The 21,458-nt window shown below is 34.3% G+C and overlaps 1 protein-coding gene across 2 annotated transcripts in view; it reads right to left on the reverse strand.

Annotated features, from left to right (window-relative positions):
- The window catches only part of LOC145661033 (uncharacterized), a 325,868-nt gene that overhangs the window by 126,682 nt on the left and 177,728 nt on the right, over positions 1 to 21,458 (reverse strand). The window contains exon 1 of one of the 2 annotated variants that reach the window (XM_081726473.1): positions 12,594 to 12,677. The exons of the other annotated variant lie outside the window; for it this stretch is intronic. Within the exon in view, the coding sequence (XP_081582599.1) occupies positions 12,594 to 12,662 (69 nt within the window). The 5' untranslated portion in view covers positions 12,663 to 12,677. Of the gene's footprint in view, positions 1 to 12,593; positions 12,678 to 21,458 lie in introns of those variants that run through there. 2 annotated transcript variants of the gene reach the window in all.

The following is a 21,458-nucleotide window of genomic DNA, read 5'->3' on the forward strand; positions in this document are numbered from 1 at the left end:
GTGGCTTCCCGGGAACGGAGTTGTTTTTCCGCGCGGACGACAATAACGCACAAAACAGGACCATTGTTGTGAGTATTGTGTTAAATTTGTTTCCAAGTGTGTGGGTTTCCGCTCTATGACCAAAATGCCGCCCAAACGAAGCCGGTTTTGGGAAGGTTATGTCGCCCACTTTGGTGTTTCTGTCATTAGAAAACAGTGCAAGAAGAATGGTTGCAACATCAGTTTAAGTGGAATAAAAATGTTATTAAAAAGTATAAGGGCAACGAAGCTTCACCATTTGGATCACCAACGAAGTTGCCTAGGAAGCGGGAATGCACCAAGGTCACCTCCACCATGCATAGGAAACTTCGCAAAATGGCAATGCAAGAAAATCCGCCAACACAAAGGTGTATGGCTAATCGTCTTGACGTGTCTTTGGGGACTGTGAGCCGGACGTTACACCATCAACTCAAGCTGGAAAAAGTCATGAAAGCTCGCGGCCATCTTTTCACGGATGCCCACAAAAAGGAACGAAAGTGTAACACCCGGAAGCTGTACGAACGGCATCTGGCAAAACAAAGATGGATGTACGTCGTAACGCTCGATGAAGCATGGATTTCCCTTTCCGACTGCGGCAAACCGAGAGCCATCATGTACCAGTAGCGTAGCGTGGTATTCCGAAATGGGGATGCCAAAGTTAGTCACTTGTCTGATATAATACAATACAATGCAATGCATGTTCAATGTGTATTTTCCTTAGCAAGTGAAAAGATTCACTATGCGGCAAATGCTGTTTTGATGACTCATGTTTTAGAGCTTTCTTCATGAAATTACCCAAATCAGAAATACCGTTTGAACACCACTCCGACTCCTTTGCCCCAAACATAATGCAGACAAAACATAACATTTTATTCCCTACAGAACACCCAGAAATCCAAGGAAACCTATCATCATACCACGAAGACTGAAATATTTGTGACTGATTGCTAGTTGTCGTTTTTATGGAAAGCTTTGGGGTAGGTCGTATCCCTTTCAGAGAGCAGCGCTGCTCGTAAGTCAACCGAGATATGGTAGTTGTTAACAAAAAAATAAATTAAATTTGTGTCTGGTATTGTTATCGTAGTCATTATTTGCTAAAAGTTAGTAAGGTACTATACCTTGTAGCAGCCGAACACTTTCCACAGCTTTGTCTCTTAGTTATAAATGTAATTTTCTTCATACTACAGTAAAAAAATAAAACAAATATTCATTTCAAATCACACCGCAAAAAAAAATATACCGCCAATTTTTCTTGACCACCAACGATCAATGTTGCTAATCAAAAGCATAAATCTAGTACAGAACGCAAGGGCATAGCCAGGGAGAGGTGAGCCAATAATTTATCACAAGAAAGGATTGTAAAACCATGTTCATTAAACAACTTGCAGAAGCTTTATATTTAGCACGGTATAATTAGCAACCATCCCATATGATTACACAACACAAATAGAAGATTAACAGGCTGAGTCTGCTCATTAAGGTCCGCAACCAGCCATTAAAGTTTAGGAGAGAGGCACAAATATGCTAGGGGGTCCAATCGTCACAATTCTGGATCTCTTTTATCAATACCTACTCTTAATAATTAGGAGGCCAAAACATTTAGGGGCCCGACTCCCGTAATTGCACGCCTGGTAGGGCATACAGTAGCAAATGCGTAGATTACGTTAGACGCCAATAAGCAATTGTCTCAGCTCCTTTTCTGCCACTAGCATTGTGACGAGAAAAACCGGCTCCACTTTTGTATAAATATTGTTTTCAGTATAATTCCCTTTATTTCTTTCTCGTGGGCAGCTTCTTTCTCCGCATACCATACTTCAATCTCGTTTTTTTTTTTTTTTTTTAATGTCACCCCTAGAAATTTGTCATCTTGGGTCCGGACCTCAGGTGCCCGTTCGTGAATATGGGACTGAGTGTTTATATCATTTGAAGAAACAAATAGAAAGCACTTAAAGCAACTCTGGGGGCCTTTTTCTGTATATCTACTTCATTGTCAGATATCCAGATGCGGAAGAGCACAAGTAAACTTTGTGAAGGGCAGAGGGTGGCCTACCGGATCGGTGACCGTGATTCTACAGAATGCATTATAGTTATGCTTGTGTATGTGAGTCCTCTCAAAGAATATCTGGCTACATTCTGAGACATGATATGTATTTATGATGTAGACTATTAGTTTGCCTTTAATTACTATTACAACTACGATGCATTTAATTACGATTAAAGCATAACTATTTTTATACTATCACTTACATAAGCGACATGCTTCATAATGGCGTTGAACTAACTATTTATGTTTTGTTCTATTTCCTTGACAGCGGTCGTACGTTCTATACAGAAACCATAGCTTAGTTCAAAATATATAGAGTTGGCAGTACTTGAGCATACGCCAGCTTATATCTAAAGCAAATGTTGGGTTGCAAAGGTTTGGCGGGGAGTAGTTGGTCATGCGCATTCGACAGAAAGCAGACGAAAACCCCGATGCTTGCAGTAGGCCTGGATGCCCGAGGAACATAGTATACAACAAGAGGAAAGGCAGAAAGTGTGCATCTGAGTGATACGCGTGCGTAGGTTCCGCTTGCCAAAGTAAAGCGAGAGAGCGCATCCACAAGATTGCAGTGGAAATAATTGTGATAAATACAATCAAACAATTTATAAATATAATGAAATACGTACTTTTCTCTTATTAACAGAGGATGCCGGGCATACAGGCGTTCCCTTACGCTACGCCGCTGTCATGTACCGAGAGAAAGGCGCAAAGAACTTCAGAAGGTGGGTCCGTGTCTGTAAAGAATCCTTTCCAAAAGAGTTATGGTGATTACTGGCTACTGTTACCGAGGTAAACTGAAGATTCATAGGGTGGCGAAGAACTGCAAAATAAATTCGCAGTATTTTCAGGAGCAGATCATCCAGCCGATCTACGAGCATGAGATTCCGACAATGTACGGAAATGACGCCAATCTGGTGCGCATTCACATGGACAAGGTCTTATCACATACCTCACGATCGTCCCTCGCATTCTACAGGGAGATGGAGGATGCAAGTGGTATACACGTGATACCTTTCAATGAGGTACATGTTAAATCTCCAGATGCAAGTCCTATGGACTATTGTGGATTTGGATTGCCGAAGCGGGCTTTGGGAAAACGGCGTATGACAACTGTGGAAGGACTTTGGAAAGCTGTGCAAAGGGAGTGGGACAAGATTCCCCTCCCCATTCTTCAGTGAAGCCTATTATAATGGAAATTACGCTGTCGGGCAATTGTTAGGAACCAAGGGAAACACATCGAGCACTTACGGACCTGGCGCCATGGGCTCTTCTAAATTTTTTAGGTAAGTCGAAATTGGCCAAATGTAGACTGAACAACCTCTGTATAAATCCCCTTTATGGAGCATATTGAAGAAGTACTACAATAGTATTGAAGAAAAGTGTGAAATGATAGATGTATTCCTATTGTCTGAAATGGTGTTTAAGAATACAATTTGTAATATGATAAGCTGAGTTAATTAGTGAAACAATACAAAATTCTGTATTTTTTGTTCTGTAAAAATAATGAAATTTCACCATGCATGTAAACAAACACTGTAAATGGGCAGAACGTCTGTTGCGTTGTTACAATAAATAAATAAATAAATAATATCTACGACATTTTCCACGTACTGAAACAAATCAGTAGTAGCTTTTCCTAGGCTGATATTCGTAAATCCTATAAATCTCTGTGGAGCATCCCCATTTCAATCGACATATCTCAAGACAGTATCAACATATTTCAGAGCCCAACACAATGGACTCTGAAACAATCAGTTGGTTCATCAAAAATAATTGTCACAAAAGTTGATTCACGCATAGCATAGCATTATTTATCATAACCCTATTTTCTGCCAACATCAGGTCATTCTGAATTAAAGGAGAAGTAGGCCCTACCACGAAACACTCTAGAGCTCTCAAGATGATAGGCCAGTAATTGGTCAAATTCATTTACAGATTCAATATAAATACTCTCAGATTCTTCATTCTCTTAGACCCCGAAAAGCCAATTCTTGTTTTCCAATAAAACAAACTGCGTTAATTAAACGCAATGAAACATTCTTATTTATTTTCACAACACCATGAAATATTGCCCAAATTGTGTTGGGCAATATGCAAGCTTGTTAATCTAACTGTAAATCAATTCTTGTACTTCCAAACTGTGCAACATTCATGCTACTGTAAATGTGAGCCTTCCATTTATGTTTCTGGATACCAATGCGAAGGGAGGGAATTCAAGTCAGAAAACCCTTCCTTCGACCAGTATTAGCTTCATTGCTAAAACAAGCACGGTCAACAAAATAATTTAGACAACTCAGAGCTACCTCACAACTAATTAAACTTATCATATGCAGCAGAGGTAAAAGTGGATCTGAAAAGGTAGGGGAACGCATGACGTCATGCCGTAACCCCGTACCTATCTTTCTCCATTGTGATTTTTTTTTTTTTTTTTTTTTTTTTTTAGGATGTGGAGAGACGCCATCGATGCTTTTGAAAGTGGAGCAACGACGCCCCGCGCGTTTCTCCTCACTTTTATCCCTAATGTAAAATTACGTGTGTACTAGCGATGTTTTTCTTTTACATCCTTAGATAAATTTAACTCAGGAGCTGCTCTTGCCATTTTCACCATTTCTAGTTCTTCGCTGTGTGAACGACGATTAAAAGGCCCATTTAATAAGCTTTCTTTACTACAATAATTGTCAATAGAAATTCCTCTTGAAGCTTGCTCTACCGTCCCCCACCCAAATAATTTGCACGTATTTTGTGTTCCTATCTCCACAATGTTGTAATAAGGATTCAAAAACTCAATTCTTCACTTTTGTTCTGAGTAAATTTGTGAAATTTCTCTTTTTTCCTTTCGAAAAAGAGTAAATTTCCTCAGTTTTCATACAATAAGAAGAACTAGTTAAATATTTTTTAACGAGGTATGTGTTTACAACCTGTATTGTAGCCAATTAAAGTAAATGCTATGGTTTCCATGAAAACTCTTGGCGTTGGAAATAGGCTACTCAAACCCGATACAGGCAGCCATAGTGACCAAACACGATACAGGATATTTTGGGATTTTCTCTGACATGATGGCATGAGTTGCAAAGTACAGTACTATGATCATTTTAGAAAAGGTTTCAGCTTTTGTTTTTTAATGTCCGGGTTATACCTAATTGCACTGTAGTATTAATTCATTTAAAAACATCTTCTTCCAAGATATAACTCCGGTACATTATTCACCACCGTCCCGATTTTTCGGGACAGTCCCGCTTTCGAAAAAAATATGAGCTGCTCCTGAAGTGGCTCTGTCGAGACTTTAAAATGTCCCGAGTTTCATGTTTATTAATGAAGTTGGTGATTTTTATTATTATTATTATTATTATTATTATTATTATTATTATTATTATTATTATTATTATTATTATTATTATTATTGGAATTTAGTTTCTACGTTATTATACAGTCTTAAAACTAAGAGAAAACCTTATAACACACTTTTCTTTTATCAAGTAGGTAAACATGATTTTCTCTTCACTAGAAAGACTTATATTATGTTATTAATATTACGGAAAAACGATCGTACATTTCTACTTTATTTGCTGTATGAAGTATCCGTACATTTTGCGTCGTACATGTAACCAGGCCCGTGCTGGCCCACCGGGACTTGTCCCGGTGCGCCCTCCAAGTTATCACAGTATAAATAAAAGTACAAGTGTTTAGTAATAAATTCTTACAGTTTTATTGGTAAAGAACCCGCGAAAGGTGCAGTGCGCCCTTTACATTAGGCGCCCTTCCGAGACCACATCAAAGATGAACTATTTTATTTACTCTTCTGTATAGCACAGTTCTGTACAATAAATACACACAGTTACTGTTGGCGAAGAACCCATGAAAGGTACAGTGCGCCCTTTACATAAGGCGCCCTACGAAACATCATTTTATAGATAAGTGGTTTTAGTTATCCTGTATACCAGCTTTGTTTAATAAATTCAAATACTGACTATTAGTACAGAACCTGTGAAGAATACAAAGCGCCCTTTACATAAGATGCTCTGCGAAATATCACATTATTTTTTTAAAATTTTATTCTTCTGTATTTCAGTTTTGTATTATAAATTCATACAGTTGTTATTGGAAGAGAACAGGTAAAGATTATAATCACTTATAAAAATATTAAAAAGTTATATAGCTATAAAACGAAACAATGTCATACATCAACAATAGTTCGGATAGTCAAACGTACGATGCATTTATGTAATACTACACTGACACTAGTCTCTAATTTACGATTTTTACGGCATTGTAGCTTTCACAGTCTTAATATGCATCCATATATACGAGCATATTGATTGTTCCTGTGTGTTTTAAGTCAGTGTTCGGATAATCAGTACCTGTTGTATTTCTGAAATATAGCTGTATTAATTTCCGTAAAATGTGGTCTTCCTGTCACCACGGCAGGGCGCGTCCTCAGATTGTGGATCGAGGAGAAGGCCTTTGGGATATAGAGATTAGCTGCGAATATACTGAGTAACAGTCGCGGACAGACAAGGGGTGATAATCCAGCTTGAGAATTTGGTGTGAGGCTAACAACCTCATCCTGTTAAAAAAAAAAAAAAAAAGGATTGTTTAGATAAGTTCGCAGAATCCTCGGATCAAAACTGATAACTTGGCACGAACTCCACAAAGTAAAATCGACACGAGATTTGGATCATGAAATATAAGATGTCTCTATAGGGCAGGCGCGTTAAAATTTGTAAAAAATGAGTTTAGATATAAAGGTTGGACCGAGTGGGATATCAGGAAGTTAGACGAGAAGGAAATGGAGAAGTCAAGTCGGGAAATTTTACGTTCTTTTACGGGGAACAAATTAAAAATTACCAATTAGAAACAGGGCTTTCCGTTCACAAACGAATACGTAATATCAGGAATTACATAGGTTGAATTTGTTAATGATAGATTTTCTTTTACTTCTCTTAAGGGTCGGTGGTGTAATATTATTGTTTTAAATGCACATGCCCCAACAGAAAATAAGGATGGCGATTTAAAAAATACAGTTTTTATGAAAGAATAGAATGGGTATTTGATCATCTCCTGCAATACCATATGAAAATTCTGTTAGGCTGTTTCAATGCGAAGGTAGGACCAGAGGGTATTTTCAAACCGATTATAGGGAATAAATGTTTGCATAAGGAAGGTTGTGACAACGACGTTAGACTCGTGAACTGTGCAATATCCAGAAATTTTATCGTGAAGATTACAAAATTTCAACATCGCGACATTCATAAATATACTTGGACTTCATCAGATGGAAAAATACATATTCAAACTGATCATGTTTTAGTAGACAGAAAAGAGCGGTCTAGCACAACTGATGTTCGGTCGTTCAGAGGAGTTGATTGTTATACTAAGAAAGACTATCGTGGAATAAAGGAAATATTCAATATCTGAAAACGGAGCGGCTTATTTATTTATTTATTTTTTTAAATAAAGAAGAGTCAGGTGAGAGGAGAGCCAGATTGAAGTGTCGAATATATTCTCGGTTTTAGAAGGTTCGGAGTGCACTAGTGTTCAAGAACTTGGTTGAAATTAGAGATAACATTAAAATTTCAGCAAAAGAAATATTGGAGCACGCAGAAATACGTAGGAACAAACCATGGTTCAACCAGGAATGTACTAAAGTAGCAGAGAAGAGAAAACAGAAGAAACTGCGTTGGCTACAAAATCCGAACGAAATAACTACATAAAATTTCATTGTCATCTGGCAGAAAACTTTTAAAACTTTTAGAACAAAGAAACGCGACTTTTGAAAGTTAAAATTAATTAACTTGAAGATAATAGTGAAAACAAAAACATTCGGGACATGTATAAATGCACCAACGAACTTAAGAAAGGCTATCAACTTCGTGCTTATATATTAAAGAAACCTAAAGGAACAGTTCTCACTGATACAGATAGCATCTTAAATAGATGGAAAGATTTCTTTGACGATTTGCTTAACACATGGCCAAAAACTAATGAACGTGGAGAAAGTGAAATGCATGCAGCATAACCGTATAATCCAGAACCTAACCAGACAGAAATAGAAATCGCTATTTAAAAATTAAACACACATCTCCGGGTGTAGACGAAATTCTGATTGACTTAATTTTACCTGGAGGGAAAAAATTGTAGAGCAAAATACACAAACTCATTCTTATTATCTGGAACAAGGAGGAATTACCAGAAGAGTGAAGTGAATCAATCATTGTTCCAGTTCAGAAGAAAAGCAACAAGACAGATTTAATAATTATCGAGGCATTTCTCTTCTGTCAACATCCAATAAATCCTCTTAAACATTGTATTAGCAAGATTGACTCCATACGCAGATGAAATTATTGGAGATTATCAGAATGGAATTAGGTAAAATCAGTGTGCGAATTAGATAATCTATATTGGGGGGATCAAATTAGGCAAACAGGACGAAAAGTCTGAAGGTGCAATACTTCAAAATGAGACAATAATGTTACCCCCCATACACACATAAATATGACATCTTTAATAAATAAGAGATTTATTTATTCAATAATCTACTGACAATAAGTATGTATGTATATATTGTCTGACATGGACACACCACACTTAATCTTTCTGAACGTGTTTAAATGTACTCACTCTTGTGCCCGTAGTTCTCTAAGGTTTATTTACTTAATAATTCGACCCAAGCGACAGCCATGATCACAAGCATATGTTAATTTTTCTACTCATATTGAAATCTTCCATTTCGCGTTTACACACAGCTTGAAAAAAAAAAAAAACTACTTCAGTATTATGAAAACCCTAAAATTATCAGTTAAACCGGACTTACTTTTTTTAAAAAAAAAATCTAGATATTAGCCTATCATACGAGAAACAGATTGTTGTTGGTTCTGATTTCTGGCATCAAAGTCAAATCGAAGGGCAAATATTTGAAAAATCTCAGAGCGAGCTTGCGCTTCTACTCCCCGCTAAAGTTGCACTTTTCATGCCTTTTTTTTTTTAAATATCGATTCCGTGACAGCTCAAGAAGTCAACACTTACAATTACTTTACTGTTAGGTTACAGATGAGTTGATTCACTATGTGCTACGTTATTCAAATAATGTAAAACATTACATTGAAGTTTTTCAGACAACATTATTGGCGTAGACAGCAAACTATGCAGCGAAAAGAAAAATAGAAAAAGCCTCCTCCAGTTGAAGTGCTTATACAGACACAGACAGACAATGACATGGAGAACCAGCCGTATTAGCAAATGCTGAAAGAAATCTTCAATTATGCGCTTACTCACCCTCACATGTCTGCTCACTAGGGGCACATCCCCAGCGTGTATGTTAACATATAGCCACGAGAGAATATATCTCAGATTTTGAGTACAGTTTCAGAAGTTCATTTCCGTAAACTATAAAAGGCAGTGATTACTATGCTAATTACCACAAATCAAACGCAGCTTTGAGTTGTATACACACAAACCACTAGAGAATGAGGAACATATGCTAACAAAGAATACACTGGAAAAAGAAAAAATATAACAAAAATAAAAATAAGATGACAATGAATACAAATGTAGAGAATGAATATGACATGTCCGAACTTCTCTAAGTATGGTGGAAGAAGCTATTTGTTTACTTCTTCTTGGCCAACCACTAAGAGCACTTATAAATCCATATGTGACTTTGTTATGCGCAATTAGTACATTCAAATTCAAGAACGACGATGAACTGAAGGGTACGAGGTTACGGTTGCAAGTAACAACTGTAGTCATAGTAACATAGTTCAACTAAACAACGGTGAAAATAATGGGGAAATTAGAAATGACCGAAAGTGAATAGTTTACATCGCTCATTTCGAAATACAGATAGAAGATTAAATTTACAAGAAATAACAAAAATCAGTGAAATTTGGTGTTATACTAAGCATAGTTTGGGGGTGAAAGCGAGCATCCCCGGTGGGGATACTTCAGCTGACTTCTTTTGGGGGGAACAAAATGTGATTGAGGGAGAAAATCCCACTCAACCCATGGTAATTCGCACCCTGGGTAAAATCGATCAACTATCGACCAGATATTTACCATTCGACTAATACTTGAAAAGAAATAAGAGAATACAACATCCTAGAATAGAAAGGAATACAGAAATCTTAATTAACGCTTGTAGGGATATAGGCTTAAAAGTAAATGCAGAGAAAACTAAATAATTGGAAGTTTGTCGGGATTGTAATACTGCATTTTATGGATGCGTTACAATACCAAATAATATTTTCTTTCGACAAAGTTCATACTTTCAAATATCTAGGATCATTATTAACAGACTAAAACCATAATCACTAAAAAATTTGATGTCAACTGAAAGCAGTGATTTCGTGCTATTATTCAGTTAAAAAATTTTTGTTGTCGCTAATTCTGTTGAGGAATTTGTAGCTCAAAAATATAAAACGATAATCATGCCTGTTGTGCTGTATGGTTGCGAAACATGGTCACTGAATCTGAGGGAAAATCGCAGACTGAAAGTATTTGAAAACAAGATTCTTAAATCAATATTCGAAACCCAAAAGGAACGGGAATGGGGAAAGGCGGAAACTTCATAAGAAGGAACTCATTTTTTTTATACCGTTTACCAAACATTGTTAGGGTCATCAAGTCTAGGAGGCTCAAATGGCCAGGTTATGTAGCCAGAATGGAAGAAATTAGAAACGCTTTCGAAGTTGTAACTGGAAATCCAAATAGGAAAATGACCGTTAGGAAGACCGAGGCGCAGATGGGAGGACAATATTAAAATGGTTCTCGCAGAGATTGAAATATAAAGTAGAAATCAATGGAGAGATTTTGTAAACGCGGCAATGAGCCTCCTGCGTCCATAGGCGTGCTATATTAAGTTGTTGATACATTTAGCTTCTTTTTATTTGACAGAAATGTTATTACAAGAACTAAAAGTTTTTCTGTAGTAAAGAGGATTTCGATTCCAGGTTAGCTATTTACGTTAATATTAAAACAAATTTGGTGGTGATTTTGATATAAAATGGCACCCATACTTTTTCAAAGTCTCTCTCTCTCTCTCTCTCTCTCTCTCTCTCTCTCTCTATATATATATATATATATATATATATATATATATATATATATATATATATTCCCGTTTGTATGGGCGCCCTCTTAGTAGACTTGTCCACCGCCCTAATTAGTTTCCCAGCACGGCCCTGATGGTAACCCTATTCATTAGAGGAAATAGAAATTATGCGAGTAATAAAGAATGCAGAAATAGGCGATTAGTCAACGATGGAGCTAATGTTTGTAAGAGCCTTCGCAACGAAACGCAAATAATCAAACAAGTATTTATAATACCTACGTCAACTATTGCAAAATACTGTAAAACACAAAATTTTCGTTGCGCTGACATAAAACCGCTACGGAACGAGGCTCAAGGTGTCCGAAACAATTTTATGAGACTCCATAAATGCACTGTCATGACTCGTATAATTACCCTTTACCCTTCACTCATGCCCAAGAAACCGATTACTCTAGAGGCAACTGGCAATACGTGACAGCTATTGGTGAAGGTGAAGGGGAATTCGCTAACAGCTACACGATTCTCACTAGAGAAGTGGTTTCTGCTATTTTGCCATACGAAGATCTCTTAAGAAAGCGAGATAGACTCCCTGCAAAAAAAGTTAGTGGATATTTCTAAATACATACAGTTCATAGAAACTTGTATCGTTGAAAAAAGATGCTAAAGTAAATAGTATCAATATAATTTATTTTATATTATAATAACTTTATTTTGACATACACTAAGTAGGATTGTTTCATATTATCTGGAAATTTTTTTATCCTTTTGGATAGTTATAGAGCTATATAGAGCCATATAGAGAGAATTACGCTATCTTTTATGCCTTAGACGGACATTTTTACTTGTTTGTGGACCGATAGTCACCTGATTTTACCCATACATCATTTCGATTTTCATTTAAAAAACACAATTCATTTTTTATTAGGTACTAGAAAGCTCTGTTCATTTTTAACAGTCCACAAAAAACCCTGTTCATTTTTTAGCAGTCCACAGGAAGCCCTGTTCATTTTTTGCAGTCCATACGAAGCCCTATCTACATTTTATTACGCGCTAGAAACCTATGTTATTTTTTTATCAGCCTTTAAAACTAAGACATGTTTTCTATTCCTTCTCGGAAAGCCCTGTTTATTTTTTAGCAGTCCATAGGAAGCCCTGTTTATTTTTATAACGCATTAGAAACCCATGTTATTTTTTATCAGCCTTTGGAAACCAAGACATGCTTTTATTCCTTTTCAGAAATCCCTGTTCACTTTTTATTACGCGTTAGAAAACCTTGTTTGCTTTTTATTTACCTTATGACGTGTGTAAGATGTTTCCGCTGGCGCCATTACTGTCTGGCTTCTGTTGCTGGTTTTCCTTTATAGATAACGGCGCACTTTGTCTTTGCCCGCCAGGACCGCTGCGCCAAGCGCTAATGCAATTTGCCGGCTCTTTTATACTTTGGCTTAGGTAGGAAAAGAAGTTTACACATACATTTTTACTTACCTTTGATGACACGCCCGCTACCTTGGTGCTACGTATTTTCCTGGTTGTTTGTTGTTGCCACTGCTTCATTGATGTTGGCAATCTTCTTTATGACGTAGAACTTGTTGCGCAAAGAGAAAGTGAAGAAAAAATATTACGATGCCGCATTTGTAATTTCCGGTTTTAGGATATACTTATAACCTCAGTTAAATATTTTGATTAAGATTATTACTGAATTTAATAAATAATAATTAATTGCGTGAATATATGAATTTGATATTGTAATTTTATGAAAAGTATAAATATTGTGCACTTATGTATTGAAGAGTTTTTTAAAAAGTACGAAAAACTATACATTACTGCAATATGGATATTTCTTTGGCGCTTACACGTACACTATCCGAAACTAGCTGTGTTTACAAGCTAACGTTCCATGGTAGTACTTGTATGTCGCTCTTTTCCGGAAGCATGGCTTATTTAACACTGATTGCAGGAACAGAATTTGATTGTAGGATATTTGCTGCTCCTTGCAAGTTAGAACTATGTTCTTTTACACATTTTGGATTGATAATACAGTTTGAGTTGAAATTTTGCCTATTATGATTTATAATAATAATAATAATAATAATAATAATAATAATAATAATAATAATAATAATTATTATTATTATTATTATTATTATTATTATTATTATTATTATTATTATTATTATTATTATTTGAAGTATGAAAATAAGTGTTATCTTACGTAAATAGGATTGGAACTTAGGCTATTTGAATTATTAGTCAGTTATGATATTTAATATCTATCATGATATATATGGCTGGGAAAGATTTAGTTTTGTATGTTACAGGAAATTATTATAGCTAAACATGTGATTGCGTATTTCCATATGAAACTGGATATAGAAATATCAATACTTAACATGTAGATGTGATTGTTTTTATTGCATGCCCCAATTATTTAAATGTGAAATTACACATTATTTGATATGTATAATTCAGTTAATAATTTTTATTATGAATTGCGGAGAACATACGATTTAGTTTATTTTGGGATTACATTATTTAGATTTTAATGTTTAGTGTGTGTATCCTAACAGTTATATAATCGGTAACAAGGAAGAAACAATTTCAAAATGTGCAGAAGACATGTTTATCAACCTAATTCCGTGGTGTTTGAATTTAATGTTGCATATGTATAAGAATAGAAATTCTATACATAGGATGAATATATTTGAAACAAATTGTATTTTAGGCATTTTGGAGGACGGATTTTTAAAGGTATACATTTTTTTGTTTTCTTAGATACTTATTTTTCTACTTAGTATACAAAGAACGCTACATTTTTAATTTACCTCATTAATGAAAATACATTTAAGGTATAGGAACAAAATTTAATAATTTTATAACTAATTTAATACAAGTTGTATTCAAAATAACGGCTACATTACGAATTACATCAAGTTAAGCGTCAATTTTACTAATTAAATTATATATTCTACGTACAGTACTAATTTTACTAGAACTTACACTAGTTCCATGCTGTTTTACTTGGATGAAATTAACATTAAGGTTTTGTTTTACATTCGGCTTATTTGGATTATGCTCTGAAATTAGAATTCTTTTCTTTATAGTGGGAAACTTTATATTTGTGATTACTTGGAAAACTTGTAACTACGTTTGAACGGAACAAACGTTTATTTCATGATAATTATTGTTCTTGTAGATGATATAGATATTTGTACACTGAATAAAAATATGATTACAGACATATTAGTTTTGCCAATACTTTTATTAGGAAATGTACTAAGAATTTCATGCACTAGAGGTTACAGCCGAAGATTTAATAATTTTAAGTTTAACGTCCTAGGATTATGCCTGCTAGGGTAAAGGACACATTGATGATGAGAAATGAATGAAATAGTGGAATGAGAATGTAGGAGGAGACGGGCGAATAATGAGAAACCCTTATGTACGGTATTTGTCCTAGTTACGAACATATATGATCTGGAATATAACCAAGAGTATTGGAGCTATCAATTACGCAGTGTGTTTTCCTATAAGTAAGAATAGAGCATATTCTTTGAAAAGATTGTTGATAATTCCAGGGATGAAAGGTTATCCACTACATGTGATAGACGGTGTTGCAGAACTACTTATATATTATGTGGACTTAAGACTTACAATTGATTACAGTACTGAGACTTTACTTAAGCGAAGATCTTAGTTGAGGGCTTTCATAGAAAGGTTTTGAGTTTAAGCTTGTTAATGACTGACTACATTATTACACTTTGCAGTAAATATATTGAGGATATTTAAGCTTGTGTCTTAAATGGATTCGAATTGCATGCCTTCTGTTTAACACTTGGACGTGCTAGCTGATTATTTATTTCCTATACTACACAACAATATTTTATTACATGTGGTTTTGTTTGACTCGATTTAGTGACATTTAAAGCAGACAGAATTATGTTAGTTAAAAAATTGTTTCGCTTTGAAATTTTGTTAAATGTTTCGGTTGTTTACCGTAAAAATATTTTTTCTTGGAGTATATTAGAAGTTGATAGAGTATTTGACATAGGTTTATTTGAAGTTGGGAGTCAGAGATTTACACATTGACATGTGATGTATATATACACAACAGATTATTAGTTGGTATATTTAGATATATTTAAAGCTACAATGGACGGTAATATTAGAATTTGACATAGCTTGCATTATGTATATATGGTGGAAGGTTATCCTACAGAATCACTATATGAAGATTTGGTTGACTACAGTTTGTAGTTTGCTGAAGTAGGTCATTTGGGAGATTATTTTTGTATAGAGATACATACTAACTACACGATGTTACTATATGATGGTCAAAATGATTGCATTTTATTCTTTAGATAATAGATATGGTTATTGGTTTCCAGGAAAAGAATTCACGGAAACTTGTATGTATTAAAATTTTTGATTGCAAGATAGAACTTTATTTCATGGTATTTGATTTACCTATGGGTGCTGATTAAATTTGACGAATTATATACATACTATTCAAACTTGGAAAGCTGTTTACTGCAGTGTATCAACGTAATATTATGAGGAACAACTACAAATTAACTTTAATGTGTCTTATTAGAAATATTTTATCAGAACTGGCAAATATGTTTGAAATAGTTTTGAAAACAGCCGACTATGCTTGAATTTAGCAATGATTAATATTTGCTTACTATATTGACCAGAGCTTTAGTTATGTGTTATGATTAGAGACCGGATGTTTAGGCACTAAAAAGTTGTAAAATAGGCAGGCAAATAGGCACTTAAAATTTCAAAAATAGGCAGTAAAATAGGCACTAAAATGTAACACGAAATAATGAAGGTAAGTACTCAATACAATTTAAAAATAAATTCAAGATTTAGATAATCTCAAAGAATATAGAAACATATCTGTTTGTAAATATCTTCTTTTACTCTGTATGACAAGAATTTTAGAAATGATCCAAAAAATGGATCAAAAGATTGCGGTTTTGGCCAAGAATTTTAGGAATAATAAAAAGTGCATTAAAAGATTGCGATCTTGGCCAAAAACTAGATTTTGGATTAGAAGCCACAAAATTTGTGAACGGGCCATAAATCGAGTTTTTTAACGGAATAAACAGATCATACTGAGTTCAGTGATAGTTCCAGTTTGGCTATACTATTTGTAGTTCTCCAGATATAACGCGTATAAGAAAATTTTTGATTGGACGAAATATAATGGATTTCTTGGATAAGAGGAAACAAAATTTTTGAATGGCCCCTAAATCAAGTTTTCGTATTTTTTTTTTACGGAATAAGCATATCATACTGAGTTAAGTGATATTTTGGGATTGGCTACTTTACATGTAGTTCTCCAGATATATGGCCTATAAGAAATTTTTTGCCTAAAATATATTGGATCTTTTGTTCCAGAAACGAAGTTTGGCATGCATTCCATGTAATATATATATATATATATATATATATATATATATATATATATATATTATGTACCGTATTATTTGTGGTACTGGTATATATTTTCCCAGTGAAGTCTTATTTTGAAGAAAATGCATAGAATAGGCAACATTAGGCACTAAAGCAATTATTTAGGCAGTAAGGGGCGAAATAGGCAAAATAGAATTGACTTAAATTGAAACTATAATCTCCCATATAAACTTTAAAACGTTATTTTTGATCATATCTTTAATATTAAAGAATACACATTTTGCCTAACATCCGGTCTCTAGTTATGATACCTTTGCTGATTTAGTACTTTATTTGTAACCTCAGTTGCATGCATTTTAAAATAAATTAGGTTGTACCACTATTTGTTTGTAGATATTACAGTACGATTAAAATTTATTTATATTTGAAACTAGCAGCGTTCACCCCGCTTCGCTGCGGTCACCCCGGAACGCAATAAACGTTGTTACTTAGATAATTTTTACTTTTTCGCTTTCAAGTGATATGATAAAAACCATAGAAGATTGCAGTAAATGTTAACATTATATCGCCTGTCATTTATGTTAACCCGCCCTGCTTCGCTGCGGTCACCCCGGAACGCAATAAACTTTGTTACTTAGATAATTTTTACTTTTTCGCTTTCAAGTGATATGATAAAAACCATAGTAGATTGCAGTAAATGTTAACATTATATCGCCTGTCATTTATGTTAACCCGCCGAGTGACACGGTCATGCGGGTTGCATATAAATACGTTTATTTTTATACCTATGATGAACTAACAAAGGATTTGTACGTTATGGACACTTGAATGGTCAATTATCTCAAGACACTGGTAATTAAAAATTAAAGTGATATGATAAAAACCATCTAGGGTCCAAATCCTAATAACCCCCCAAAAATGAAAGAAATTGGTTCAGCCGTATTAGCGTGATGAGCTAACAAAGGATTTGTGCGTTCTCTTTTATATAATAGATATGGCATACTATTAAGTATGAAGTATTGGTAACTAATATTATAACTACGACTTACTAGGAATACAAGTTCAGATTATAGTTTGCAGGTTTGAAACTACCACTTTTCTCTTAAGAAGTGGATGGTTACCAAGATTTAAGAGCAAGGACAATTGATTTGTACACTAGTGACATCTATTTTAGTAGATTGGAGATGTGCTATTTATATAACTTTAATTTATTTGTATCGCAATTAGCAGGTAGAAGTCCCTTATTTTTATAAATACTTGGTGATATTGATTTCTTTAATCATCCATAAAGGACATACTTATTACTAGCACTTAGATTTACATGGTTGGAATCCACTTAAATAACAACGTTAACTATGAGCAATATTATGATCCATTTGGAGAGAGTTTTTAATTTTTGAGTTGATATCAGCGAAAATAAACGGTAGAGACTTATTATGTATTTGGAATTATAAATTACGATTTTGACGGTTCTATTGTTATGTGTTTGGGGTAAACGTCCCCTGAACGGGACGTGTTATCATCTGCATGATCTTCAAATACACTCTCAATATTTAGTCAGGTTTCTAGTCTCAGCAAGCCATTATCGTACTTCACATCTCTCAACAACTGGTGTTTCATGGTTGAATGAATTTTCTCTTTTTCCTGAATTCAGCATTGCAACCAGACAAGACTTGAAACTTAAGGCTTTTATAAGATTCAGGAGTAGTAGTTAACTCTTGCGAGTGACATCTTTCTAGACTATCTTCTCGAATGTGAATCAGTTTTATCAAAAACGACTCAGGTGATCCTGCTTACATTTCATAAATAAATATTTAAATCCAATAACCCAAGAATAATGTGTAAAACAAATTCTTATATAAAAATATGCAGGAAAGGTAATTTCCTGTTAGGGCTTTTTTTTTTGTGTGTGTGTGTGTGTGTGTCTCTAATACGGCATGCGATTTTATTGATACTTCCTTCAACTTGCAGAAATATAACTGTTTGGGATTGCAATACATCAAGTTTACGTGAGGTAAAAGGAGTAAATTCTACCCGATGTTGCACCTTTGAACATGCTCATGCAAAATAATTTTCCAGTGAAACCTACCGAATAAATTATTCGATTTTATTAAAATATGTGTACAGTTATCTTCTTTATCGCATTCAAACAATCCTCACTTTTTGCGATTGAAAATAGTAGGGTAAACGGGAACAAATACCCCAGACTTTGGGATTTCCATATTTTAAATAATATAATAAGAAAATAATTTTCTGTAAAGACGTTCGCCAAAATTGCTAGATTTTGTCATAATAAAGAGTATAGTTTGTTTATAGCTTAACAAACATTCCAATGCATGTAGTTAAAATAGATCAAGGCCCCCTTATTCTCCCGATATTCTGAAAGTTATTTCCGCGATAACTTTCGTGAAAAGTATTCGCTTTTGAACAACGTAGTATATATATTGCTTGCGATTTAAAGTGAAGAATGGGGATAATCCTAGGAAGGTCATTCCGCTGGCACTTGAAAGTCTCTTCAATGGTAACTTTCGTAAAGAAAAAAAAATAAAAAAAAAATAAATAAAAATAAAATAAAATAAAAAAATGGAATATGTGCATTGTAGTATATTATTTCGGATGCCTCAAATTTGCCACAATTTCCTTGAGTTTAAAATCAATCAATAATGAAGAAGTTATTCTTTTGAACATGACTTTAAAATACATTTTGTGATGATAAATTATATTTTTTAAAAAGTCAAAACATCGGAATCACAAATAATAATACAAAATCATATTCGATATTACGGCACTAACGGGGAGGGGGGGATCGAACTGGGTGAGCCTCCCTCTCTATACCACTGCCTCAAAGCATAATCATGGCACATTAAACTAAAAACAATAAGACCGATTCAGAAGGAAATCGGCGATGCTAATAATAATAATAATAATAATAATAATAATAATAATAATAATAATAATAATAATAATAATAATAATAATAATAATAATAATAGTAGTAGTAGTAGTAGTAGTATGAAAAATATTTCCTACTGTTTGCTAGATTAATATTCGAGTGTAATTTAACATTTTAAAACAGTCTTTTTTTAGGGGGGGGGGGAGATTTCCAGGTGTTGGCGCCTTAAATTTGGATGTTTCTTCAAGAGATTATTCAGTGTGTTAGCACATTCTAGGCAAAATACTGCTGGTTAGAATATCCACATGAATTTATAACATGCGATATTGACATTTATAAAATGTCACGATAAATTATATGCTGTCTACTAGTAGGTTGTACTAAGTAGGCTACAACCTCGAGGCGCAATGTCAACTGCCCTTCACACTTTATCCAGGCTTAGGACTGGCAGTGTAATGGTAGTGTATAAATTATTAGCACTACATTGGCGTACTTAAAAGTTAAAAATTGCAGGGGAAATATAGGTCCCTTTGTCATCATTCATTCAGTTTAACGTCCCACATTATGCCGCCTAGGCCAAAGGAGAGGGAGTGATTCCTTAAAATAACATTTTATGTTTTCGAAATCCACTTAAAGGTACATCAAATGAGCACTTAAGAACGTTATAGTAAGATGGTGAATATGAATTAATTACATTTGTGCATACCCATACGAAAAGTTTTGGCTACATCTATAGATGGAAAGCCCTCCCAGCTGGTCTATGACTACCACGCGCCCTTTAGGTGGACGAGGCCCCGGGTCCGATTCCCGGTAGATTATTGAATGATAGTGGTTCGGATTCGACATTAAACTGTACGTCCAAGTCTCATATAGCCGCGCTGTGGAAAAAGGAAAAAAAAGACTTGAAAGATGGCTCGAAAATTTTAAACTCAAGGAAATTGTGGCAAATTTGAGGCATCCGAAATAATATACTACAATGCACATATTCCATTTTTATTTTATTTTATTTTTATTTATTTTATTTTTTTTCTTTACGAAAGTTACCATTGAAGAGACTTCCAAGTACCAGCGGAATGACCTTCCTAGGATTATCCCCATTCTTCACTAATTTAAATCGCAAGCAATATATATACTACGTTGTTCAAAAGCGAATACTTTTCACGAAAGTTATCGCGGAAATAACTTTCAGAATATCGAGAGAATAAGGGGGCCTTGATCTATTTTAATTACATGCATTGGGATGTTTGTTAAGCTATAAACAAACTATACTCTTTATTATGACAAAATCTAGCAATTTTGGCGAACGTCTTTACAGAAAATTATTTTCTTATTATATTATTTAAAATATAGAAATCCCAAAGTCTGGGGTATTTGTTCCCGTTTACCCTACTATTTTCAATCGCAAAAAGTGAGGATTGTTTGAATGCGATAAAGAAGATAACTGTACACATATTTTAATAAAATCGAATAATTTATTCGGTAGGTTTCACTGGAAAATTATTTTGCATGAGCATGTTCAAAGGTGCAACATCGGGTAGAATTTACTCCTTTTACCTCACGTAAACTTGATGTATTGCAATCCCAAACAGTTATATTTCTGCAAGTTGAAGGAAGTATCAATAAAATCGCATGCCGTATTAGAGACACACACACACACACAAAAAAAAAAAGCCCTAACAGGAAATTACCTTTCCTGCATATTTTTATATAAGAATTTGTTTTACACATTATTCTTGGGTTATTGGATTTAAATATTTATTTATGAAATGTAAGCAGGATCACCTGAGTCGTTTTTGATAAAACTGATTCACATTCGAGAAGATAGTCTAGAAAGATGTCACTCGCAAGAGTTAACTACTACTCCTGAATCTTATAAAAGCCTTAAGTTTCAAGTCTTGTCTCTTATCATTACTAGGAAGTTAATAATAAGATTATGTGCGATGTACTTCGTATTACTTACTATACTCTCGAAATCAAATTTATTAGTGATATCTCCTTATTCTGTTAAACTTTTTGATCTTAAGACAGAAGGTTGCAAT

The sequence above is a fragment of the Thermobia domestica genome, chromosome 1, assembly GCF_964235325.1.
Source record: "Thermobia domestica chromosome 1, izTheDome1.hap1.1, whole genome shotgun sequence".
Lineage (NCBI taxonomy): Eukaryota > Metazoa > Arthropoda > Insecta > Zygentoma > Lepismatidae > Thermobia > Thermobia domestica.